This window comes from Pygoscelis adeliae, unplaced genomic scaffold (assembly GCF_000699105.1).
Source record: "Pygoscelis adeliae isolate BGI_AS28 unplaced genomic scaffold, ASM69910v1 Scaffold256, whole genome shotgun sequence".
Taxonomy (NCBI): Eukaryota; Metazoa; Chordata; class Aves; order Sphenisciformes; family Spheniscidae; genus Pygoscelis; species Pygoscelis adeliae.
Genome location: NW_008824996.1, coordinates 54,128 through 65,245, shown reverse-complemented (window position 1 = coordinate 65,245; position 11,118 = coordinate 54,128). Strand labels below are relative to the sequence as shown.

Sequence of the window (11,118 nt, the reverse complement as noted above, 5' to 3'; positions counted from 1 at the left end):
TGCCATAGATATTTTGGTAAATATACTGATGAGGACAGGAAGATGAGGAACACTGGTGAGAATGACTAAGAAGACGTTGGACTTCTACAAATATGGTTTCATGGAAGATGGAGGAATACTGTACAACCTTTGCTGCTGCTTCTCTAAATGGTGGAAAAAAAATGTTAATTTAGCACTTTGAAAAGTGGAAGCTCTAAAAGTTGGCTCATAAATTCTAGTATACAGAAAAAGAGCACAGAAAACCTGTAGAAATAAGATTTCGCTCCCCCCCCCCATTTCTGTTCTACACATGAGGGGAAAAAAATGTGAATTTTAAACGGTTGTTAACACGGCTTCAGTGCAGGTGTCTTGCACTGCTCTATAAAGGAGATCTTTTAAGTTTTCCAAATGGTGATTTATGTTTAGGTTCTGAAACAATAAGCCTTATATTTTTTTTTATTATTATTTTGACAGAATACAGCTTCATTTCAATAACAGTGACTAAGATTCTAGTTATGTTCTATTTGGGGAATATGAAAAGATCTGAGTTTGCGTACTGCAGTATGTTTTCTTGATTTTTAATCTTTTTTCCAATGACTGGCAAAGACCCCTGGAAGTATTGTAAGAGGAAGATTTGTCCCTAATGGGTTTTATTGGTGGTGTGTATTTTCTAGTAGTTTGGTCAATAGAGTATGCATGTGTTAAAAGAAAATGCACTAATGCAATAATGAAATAGTACACAAACAAGCTGTAACAGATAGTCTTTCAACTCTATAAAGCTCACTTTGAACTGCAAGAAGAATTGCTGTTTAAAAAAAGTCAATATGTTCATACACTTCAAGTTCATTTACGTTGTGTAAAGCAGTTGAATATTTAAATGTTGCTCTTATTAGAAAAGATAAAATTTTTGTGTAAAGCATAAAAAATACCTTTGAAAAATAATATTTATAATAAGTACTGGAATGAGATGAAAGAATTTTCTCTTTTGTTTAGTTCACACACTTACCAGCTGTGTATACAGTAAATTTTATTGTCTGATTCCTGTGCTTGAGAGGAATTTTCACCTGCATGCGCTTCTTTTTTTTTTTTTTTTTTTTTACATCGGAAATGCGATAGTAAAAGTAGACTTGCATATGTATACATATGTATGTGTGTATAAATATATATATATTTAAATAAGCTCTGTGCTGAGTTAAGTTAAATTAACATCCATGATCTAGGTTTCCTTCAAGTCTGGCTTTAAAGCTCTGGCTTTATACATATAGTAATAAGGAAATTATTACATAGAAAATAGTGTCGAAAATGATGTTTTCTTTAATGTAAGTTGTCCAAATGTATGTTGGGACATTTTGTTTCTTTGCTTATATTGTTTCTAGACCCAGCTGGTTCAGTAAATAGTAGATAGGTTGCCATACTGCCTTTGAGTGTGTGTATCTGAATAAATCGATGCAGTTATTTGGATATACTGTGATCCATCAGAGTTAAAGAAATTGAGAAATTTATAGTCTGTTTCACTTTAAAGTGGCAGTGACATTGCTTAAAATGAAATTTTACTGCCTTTGTTAAACAGAACAACTTTGAAAGAACATCTGAGAATTCACAGTGGAGAGAAGCCTCATCTTTGTAGTATTTGTGGACAGAGTTTTCGTCACGGAAGCTCTTACAGGTACAGGTTTTTATTAAATAAGCTCCTAAACTGTCTCGCTTATTTGGTGATATATATGCATTCATGTTATCAACATAATTCTTTGTAATGTATGGAGTTTGATTTATTCCAGCTCTGAGAGCATTAGTAAATGCTTTGAACATGCTTAAATATTGAAAATATATTAATTAACCTGTGAGAAGTCATTTAATTTTTAATACAAGATGTTAGTGGTTTAAACACAGACAGAATCCCATACAAATCTGGTATCAAAGTTGACTTTCTTGCACATTTAAAACTTTTGCATCTTTGTTATTCAAAGAGAAAATAAGCAGAGGACTAAAATATCCTGCTAAATTAATGTCAGATGTGAGAGTTCAGCTCTCTTCTCTCTTGCTTTCTAAGAGCAGTTTAAACATACCTCAACTGAAAGTTACTTCCTGATATTTGTTTGAAGCATTAAAGACTGTGTTTTCTGGTATTTTGCATTGAATTAGCAGTACAGATTATGTTAACAAAATTGCATTTTATGGTTATATTTATGACATAAATATACAGACTTCATCTAAGAGTCCACCATGATGACAAGAGATATGAATGTGAAGAATGTGGGAAAACATTTATTCGGCATGACCATCTGACAAAACACAAAAAAATACACTCAGGTAGGCATTTGCTTTGAAAATTGGCTTCAAAAGTACTATTTTGAAATAAGATCAAATAAAAAATTAATTATGGATTTTTTTTTCAGTACATGCAATGTTTTAGGCCTGATAAAAGTTCCTCTCACTGTTTTTAAGGTCTACTAATGTAGGGTTAATCTTACATGTTTTCAACGTTGAAAAGCCAAGTGTTTCCTCCATGCTAACATAGAAAGCTGAGGGACAGTCAAAAACATGTAACAGTGAATTGCTTTAAAAATAATAATAAAAAAAAGCAAAAGTGAAAAAGGAGGATTTTTTAATGAGTTCTGATTTCTTTTTTTTAATAGCAATTGTGTGAAACGTTATAACCACAACACAGAAGAAGCTGTCACAGTCTCAGTCAAAGTTTGTACACTGATCACTTTAATGTAAGAACATCAGAGAGGTGTTTCTGAAGTCTCTGTTATGGGGAAGAGGGAAGGAAGGAAAGTGGTGGGAGGCAACCCTGAGAACAGCCAGATGGGGATGATCAGGAGGAAGAAAAAAAAAATCTTTCTGTTGCACTGAGAGCAGAAAGTTTATCAAATGTATAGGAAGAGTGAAGATTCACTAGGGACTTTTCCTTTTTCAGAACAGGATCCAAAGGGAATGTGGCCTTCTAGGAGGCAAAATACTTTCTAGGCAGCATGAAAATATGAAAGTGATCAGAGTCTAAACTTCCTGAGCCTTTATTTTGAAGGACAGCTTCTTTTTTAGTGTTTGAAATCATAATGTCTGCTATAAAATAAAGAAATCTTCGAAAACTCAAGTACAAAAAAAAAAATCCTCTTTTCTACTCTATTTGCTTTTCCCCCCTCTAGAAAGTTACATTCTTTGACTGTCCACACTCCTCCTACTTACATGAGAAGAAATATTCTGCCACTTTGTGGAAGATCTCAAGATGACTAAAAAGAATCAAGATACTTTTAAGCAGCAGCATAAAACAAAAAGGTAACTATGTAAATCAGGATAATTAAACAGATAAATACTGTGATGTAATTTTAAGTTCTAAAAATTAGTATCTGAAAATAATTGGTGTGTTTAAATAAGCTTCTCTTTTAAAGCCCCTGAATTATTGAAGATACCACATTTTGGGTCATAATGAAGAGAGTAGATTCCTAGTCATTCACTTGTACCTCTCATGTAGTGGGTGTTTGGGGAAGTGTCGTCTTAACTCATGAATTTCTTTGTAGAAATGACAAACGGTCAGTAATAGTCATATATAACAAGTGGTAAAAATTCTTACTCTGATAGAACCAACCTACTTCCTGAATTTTGTTCTTTGATAACAGAGAATCCTTCTCTGAGTAAGGTATGGAAGAGCTTGATTGGCCAACTTTCTGAACATGGATCTACTGTATGTCTTACAATGACAGCTCTTAGACATTTAATAAGTTCCAGAAGATTTAACCAAAATCTATTGAATTTTGCCCTTGTAGGTGAAAAAGCACATCAGTGTGAGGAGTGCGGAAAATGTTTTGGCCGTAGAGATCACCTTACTGTTCATTATAAAAGTGTTCATCTAGGAGAAAAAGTTTGGCAGAAGTAAGTGTGGATTTTTTATAACTGCGTAAATACTTCTATACTGTACTGATTTTGTTGGGACATGCATGTTCATGCAGAATTCTAATAGTCTGTGTGTTTGTCATGCCTGTTCCCTTAGTCTTTGATAGAGATATCATTATTATGGTTTGAAGTGGATGTCAGAAAATAGCCTTCACAATTTAAGCAAGATATTTTCTTTGTAGCATAATTAAGTAAATAAAATAAAAACATAAAAAAGGATCAAATTTTAATCTGTCAATTAGCTGTCTCAATGTTGTTCTAAATTGATGGTTTGCTGTAATATTGTCATTGCAGACTAGTTAAGACTGTATTATTAGACGTCATTTAAGCACCGTGAGAACTATCCCACACTTAGGTATTTTAGAAGCTGGTAGCAGATTAGTGGCTCTGAAAGTAGGTAAAAACTTTGAAACCCAATTTATGTCTATAAATTGAAATTGCAATACGGTTTTTAAATTCTTGAGCTCCAAAAATAAGGCTTTCGGAGATTTTCAAATAAACTGAGGCGTTGTTTTTCAATTGATGTGTTTTAACTGCTTGTACTCATTAGCATTGTGTAGAAGCCATTATAGATGTGTCTGTGTTGAAAGTATAGTACACTAGCTGGTTATTCCCTTTGTTTTTTCTTGGTAGCCAGTAGCCTAAACCATTCCTAGTACTTTATTTATGGCATAATTCTGCCAAAGTGAAAGCCTCTTGTGGATGTTGAGCAAAAACTGTTACTTAAGGATATTTTTGGGGTCAGAAAAGAAGTTTTAGTGGCTTTTGTTCTTTGAATACTAAGTGCCAATCTCAGCAGAGAGTAAGATTGAATATCGAAAAGAGTCTTAATTGACCTTATTGGTATGCAGATGCCAGGAAATATGAACATAAGTGAGGAAATTTGGAAACTTTGATATTTAGCTATTTTGCAGTTAAAGATTTCAGAAAGGACTGTGCATGTAGCTTTATTGTTAGTTGGTTTAAAAAAAAAAAGTATCTAACATGAAATGCCTTTTCTTCTTTAAAGATATAAAGCAACATTTCACCAGTGTGAAGTCTGTAAGAAAGTTTTTAAAGGGAAATCAAGTTTGGAAATGCATTTTAGGACACATTCAGGTAAAAGTAAAATAAACCCCAATAAAACCACGAAACATGTAGGAATGTATTTTTATGCATCAACGTTGATGGAATTATTTAATTCATTATGGTTTTTGAGCATTCAGGGCAAGAGTAGCAGGAAGCAGCAAGAGTTTTTACTCTTTCTCATATGTTGGTCATTCCTGAATACTACCTTCTGAAGGTATTAGTTGAAATATTGATAATCCTCAACACAGGTTTGTGGTATGCTCTTCACACCTCTTCCTTTAGTTTACTGGTGTATGTTCTTGGCAAATTTATCCAGACCTTCTAATAATTTTTGTGGTCCAGAGAATACTACATTTCGAGTGGTAATCTAAACAAGGAGTTGAAAATCTCTTTAGAAAGGTTTATGTCCTTATATGTTTGGCTTTGTTTTTCCTGCCTTACGTTTAGGGAAATCGTTGTCCTTCGCAAATATATAGAAGTACAAGTTGAGCTCATGTATCATAACAGTTTAAAAACTGTTCTTTTTTATTTGGTTTATATTCTGATTGTCTTTGTGTGTACCTGACAGAAATCCCAAGTATTGAGAGAATTGTATGTAAGGAGAAGGGTATGCTAATATAACTTCTAAACAAACTTCTAATGGCTCCCTTGATTCCAAAATTGATGCTAAACATACGCTCTTTGTTTTCAGTAAAATTGTTTTATACTAGGTCTCTATGCCACAATCCATGTATGTATTTGTGTATTTATGTGCGACATGGTGTTACTCAGAATAACTAATTCTTCTCTGTCTTTACAGGCGAGAAACCCTACAAATGTCAAATCTGTAATCAGTCTTTTAGAATTAAGAAGACATTAACAAAACACATGGTTATTCATTCAGATGCTCGACCTTTTAATTGCCAACACTGCAATGCAACATTTAAACGAAAAGACAAGCTGAAATACCATATTGATCATGTTCATGGATCAAAGGCTGCAGAAGAGGCATTGACATCTTCTTCAGAGGAAAAGCTAGTCTCTTTACCAGTGCAGTACACCTCTGATGACAAAGTTTACCAAACTGAGGCTAAACAGTATGTGGAACAGTCCAAAGCATATCAATCAGAAGCCAAAACTTTGCTACAGAATGTATCTACAGAAGTATGTGTGCCTGTGACGCTGGTACCAGTTCAGATGTCCGATCCACAAGCGGATCTAGTACAGCATACTACTCAGTCACATGGCATTCTTCCTCCACAGCCTGAGCAGACAGATTATCAACGAGCAACAGATCTATCATTTCTAGAGAAATACACTCTTACTCCACAACCTGCAAATATTGTTCATCCTGTAAGGCCTGAGCAAATGTTGGATCCTAGAGACCAGTCGTATCTTGGAACTCTGCTGGGGCTAGATACAGCTCCTACTGTACAGAATATTTCAAACAATGAACATTCATGATCAGACCGTAACATTCCACCTAATTTACTAAGCCATTAGCCAACAGAAGGCTGATATGGCAATTAAGATTTATATTTTATATTTTATTTGGGCTCATGAGTCTTCTGCATAGTTTTGGAAAAACAGGTTTGTTTACATAATATTTGAACATTTAGGCACATTTTTTTTTTTTGATTTTAAGAGTTTTTAAAAATCTTATAGATGGTCTTTTAAAAATTATGCTCTGAAATATCTTTTGAGGATAGTGGCTGAAAAATGTAATTACATATCTGGCTATTAATTTAAAAAAAATGTTTGCCTTTCTGCATCTCACTTTGAATTAATGTTTTAAGTGTAATAGAAAGCATTCTGGAAGAATAAGGACTATTATCAAATTCATTAAAAGTTGTAAGGGCAGGCAGGGATATAAAACACAAACTTCGAATTATGTTTCACATAGAAATTAAAACATAATTTTACTTGAACCCTCAGGCATTTTTGGAGGGTTTTAAAGTCTGCCGGGCTCTGGAGCCTAGCCAATGGACACAGGTACTAGATTCTTCTGAAAAGTGATTCAGATATTTTATGAAGACACTTAACAGAGTGTTTGGTGATCCCCCTGAGTATAATTAGGCTGCCTAAATTTGGCCTCTTAATTCTTCCTTGATCTCTAATACTGAATTATGTGGAAAGATCTAGGCGATGGTATTGTCTAATTTTCTACAGTTAGTCCTATATAATTTTAATATGCATTTTTTCTTGCTTTTTCAATCTTGTTTGTCTTCTAAAGTGTGCCCCACACTCTAACTTTGAAAGAAATGGGAATATTTGCAAGGTCATTTTAATCTATGAACAGTCATAAAGGATTGGCATGGTTTATCCTTGTTAGAGTATAAATTATACCAGGGTCCCACATTAGCATGCCCATTTTCAGGTTATCTGTGATAGCGGAGAAATTTAAAGGCTATTATTTCCTGAACAGTACTCAACTTCTATTTAAAAAAAGAAATAATCAGTAATTATACATCTCTTGTCAGTTGCTAATGAAATTGTTTTGTTTCTCACTTTCTTGTACTGTGTTTATAAAACAAAGTCAAACTCTTGAGAGTATTTTATGTCTTTAATTATTTTTAGCTTTTTCTTTACTAGACATAAGGGTTTTTTCCAAAAGCACCATTTTGAACTACAAGTCTAGTGTAATTCACCATGAAATCTAGTATAATTTAACCTCATCAAGCTTTCTATTTTAAGCCTACTTTAAAAATAATTATTCTGTGTTTGTTTGGTGAATATTATGCCAAAGAAAGTGTCTGAAGTAATTTTATGATCTTCATTATTCCTCACAAGAATTACATATTAAGGCAAAATTTTCCCCAGTTTTCCCTATTCTTAAATTATTATCTTAAGGAAACTTTAAAATGGGAAACTGGACGTATGTGTATTATTGTAACCGTTAAATTTATCCGATGACCTGAGAACAAGTGATCTGTGGCGAAAAGCTCTTTTATCATCACAGTTCTATAAACTCTTAAGTGGCACGGATCATTTTAAATCCTATTCAAATACTTCGGTGTTAGATTCTCTTAATCCCCATCTATTTCAGCGTTGAGCAGTTTGCAGGAGAGGGGCCAGAGCTGCCTGAATGTTCTTATTTTGAAGCTTGTACCCTAATGGATTCTTAACCTAAACACCAAAGATTTCTGTTAGCTGTTAAATAGTGGCAGAGTTATAGAATTTTAAGTGTTACCGATATTTAAATAGGACTTAGCCAAAGAAGCACAATAGAAGTCCTAAACTTTAAAAGTTCAGTTTCTGAAACAGGACTACATATGTTTAACTGTTCTATGTTTGTATCTCTGAAGTAAAATTTAGAGCTGTGCTCTGGGAATGTTCAGACTGACATGCTGTAAATATATCTGGTAAGAAGCTGAATACTGGCAAATACACAGCAATAACGAGGCCATTGAATGCCACCTTCTGAAAGGACACTATCAAGTACTACCCTTCCTGCTTTCTAACTCCACCTTCATCTCCTTTCAAAATAAAACTGTTTCTGTCATCTTTACACTCCATGGCTTGAAAACTGTTGTTTTATGTGTAGTTTTCAAGTTGACATGTATGTATCATATTCATATTACCGCATGTGGACATGAAACATGATATCCAGCATTTGTAATTGTACTGTTAAAAATAAGCCAGCATCAATGGTGTCAGTGCAGTTCTCAGACTAAAAAGCCTAACTCTGTTATTTATTGTCTTTTTTGTCCTACAGTAGAAAAAAGTATTGTAGGATTTTGACAAAACAGTGGCTTAAAAATAGTTGGTAACTAATTTTTTGTTTTAAAATCCAGTCTGTTCAGAAGGCACTCTAGGAAAATACTAAAATGGAATTTGGAGCATGTTTACTTGATAATGTCCTTTTTAAAATTCTTTCATGATTGTGCCTTTTATATATATTCTGAATAATGGCTTTTTCTCCAGTTCAGTTGATTATTCAGAAAACAGTAAGGTCAATATCTTCCAAAGGGCTTCATGTTTTTGGGTGCCCAACAAGAAACAGGCTATAAAAGGACTAATTTTTCAGAAGAACGAGTGCTATCTTTGCTGTTTGGGTCACCAGAATTACTAGTCATTCCTGGAAAAAATTACCTACTAGTTCTTTGGTGTTCTTTTGTTTGCAGATAACCCTACTAGTTAGTGTTTTTACCTGCTGGTCAGGCTGGATCATTGCCAGTTGACAGTGAAAGAAAATAGGAAAGCTTATGTGCTAGATACATAGTTTTTATTTTTTTAATATCCTGAGCTATAAATCCTATGGCTTTACATCTATTTAAAATTCATATATGAGCAAAGTAAATTTTCATGGACTGGCACTTCATTTGTTAGGTGGAAGGAGCTGATGGGCAACAGTTCCTCTTAAGAGGACTGGAGTTGAGGGGCGGCGATCTGCACGGGTCGAACTCCTTAGGTGTCTGGTACCTCCATTTTAATACGTATATGTGCTCATCCAAGAGCGCATGTCCTGTTGATCTGGAGGGCGCTTTTACAATAAAGGCTATGTCTTATCTGGCAGTCATTGACTCAGTGGACCTTTTGTTGCCAAAGAAGGAAGAGGCAGGTCTCTTAAAAATATCTCTAAAGAATGATCAGTGGCACATTGCAAAAAGTTGGTCTTTCCCACATGCTGACCTTTGGGGAGAAGAGTGGAGTCTGTGTTGGTACTCCAAACTGCTACGGGGTTCTGAGAACTTCCTGCACTCGTTCTGTTTAAACATTGAATTCTGTATTTTTTGCCGAACAAATTTCTGGTTGTTGACTGGGTTACTGCCTTTAATTCTTTAAGTGGATTTTATGTTCGGTTTATTTATTTATTTTGGAATTTCTTCTTTGAGCACTGACACTTTTCCTACAGAGGCATGGCTCTCATGGGTTCTTTTTATGCTGAACATCAGTAATTGTAATGGTGATAATATATCTTCTGTAAGGCTGTGGTTTCCTTAAAAATATAGTGCTACTTTAGTCTGGATTATAATTCGGGTATTTTTGAAGATGGGTCATGCCAGAACACAATGACAAAAGATGTATTTGGTATCATTGAAGAGCTAAGCTTATTTCCCCAGTAACAAACGTGAAAGAGCATCCAGAACTCTGAAGAACGCTTCAAAGGAATCACCTCGTAGCGTGCTCGATCGAACATGAGATGTGTTATGGAGCGCTAAGGGATAAATGACCCTCGAATTTTTAAATTTAAAATAATTTCTGTGTAGAAGGTCACGAATGTAGAATTATGAATGAATTCTGAAGGCTGTTGTAGATGAATAGGTTTTTTTTCCCTGAAATCAATAAAAAAGATGTGAAATTTTTCTATATTGAGCATACATGCATAACTGATCCAGCTTGCATGTTCTCCATATGACTGAAGCTTAAGGGAAATAGAGGGCATTTATCTGTAGGTCCTTGTGACTACTGTCACGTGCGATCTTTCTTTACGGTATCGTCTCACAGTGATTTGGTTGTTTCATGGTATGCATTGAAGAATGACACTGGCAGAACATAGTGCAGGGCAGCCGCTTTGCTTAAGCCCGTAAGGATCTTTTTCATGGTTCGTAAGAAATGTTTTGGTTTAAAAGGATTTGATGGATTAAAGGCGACAATGGCAAATTTTTTTTAATCCCCCCGTAACCATTTTGATCATGTTTAAATGTTGGTCCTTTTATATGAAAGAATAAGGTGAAATAAACTCAATATTTTGTCACTGGTATATGAGATAACGTGTTTTAAATGTGATCTGTATAGGTTGATATTTTAGATGGAAGTCTTTAAGTAAAGTTGTCTTTTTAGGGGAAATTCTTTGCTGTAAGGAAAAGTTAGGAAGTGTACTGTAAATGTAGAAGTACTCAGTCCTATGTGTAATTTTGTTTGTTACAGAGAAGTAAAGTTCTTTTGTCTTAACACTGCTCGCTTCACAGGATTTCTTGCAGGGGTGCTTGCGCCAAGTTTTGACTTCTGCCCCCTTTTTTTTTTTAAACAGCATGGAAACACACTATTCTGTATGTCTGTCAGTTTTAAAGCTCATGAAAGATAAACAGATGAGGCAACGTTTTTCATCAAGTTCGTGCGCGTCTCGTTCTACTTTTTATTTTAAAATATTTTGTAAATTAAATCTATTTAGAAAAATACCTGGCTTCGCTTCTTTTGGCTGGCTGGTTGGTTTAATTGGGGTGGCTTTTTCACCGTTTCTTGCTTCCGGAGGTG

The 11,118-nt window shown here is 34.4% G+C and overlaps 1 protein-coding gene across 1 annotated transcript in view; it reads left to right on the top strand.

Annotated features, from left to right (window-relative positions):
* The window catches only part of ZBTB41 (zinc finger and BTB domain containing 41), a 14,540-nt gene extending 7,994 nt beyond the window's left edge, over positions 1–6,546 (top strand). Inside the window, exons 6-10 of the mRNA XM_009326158.1 lie at positions 1,550–1,645; positions 2,183–2,289; positions 3,747–3,852; positions 4,883–4,971; positions 5,741–6,546. Coding sequence (XP_009324433.1) covers positions 1,550–1,645; positions 2,183–2,289; positions 3,747–3,852; positions 4,883–4,971; positions 5,741–6,384 — 1,042 coding nt within the window. The 3' untranslated portion in view covers positions 6,385–6,546. The remainder of the gene's footprint in view (positions 1–1,549; positions 1,646–2,182; positions 2,290–3,746; positions 3,853–4,882; positions 4,972–5,740) is intronic.
* The last annotated feature ends 4,572 nt before the right edge of the window (positions 6,547–11,118 follow it).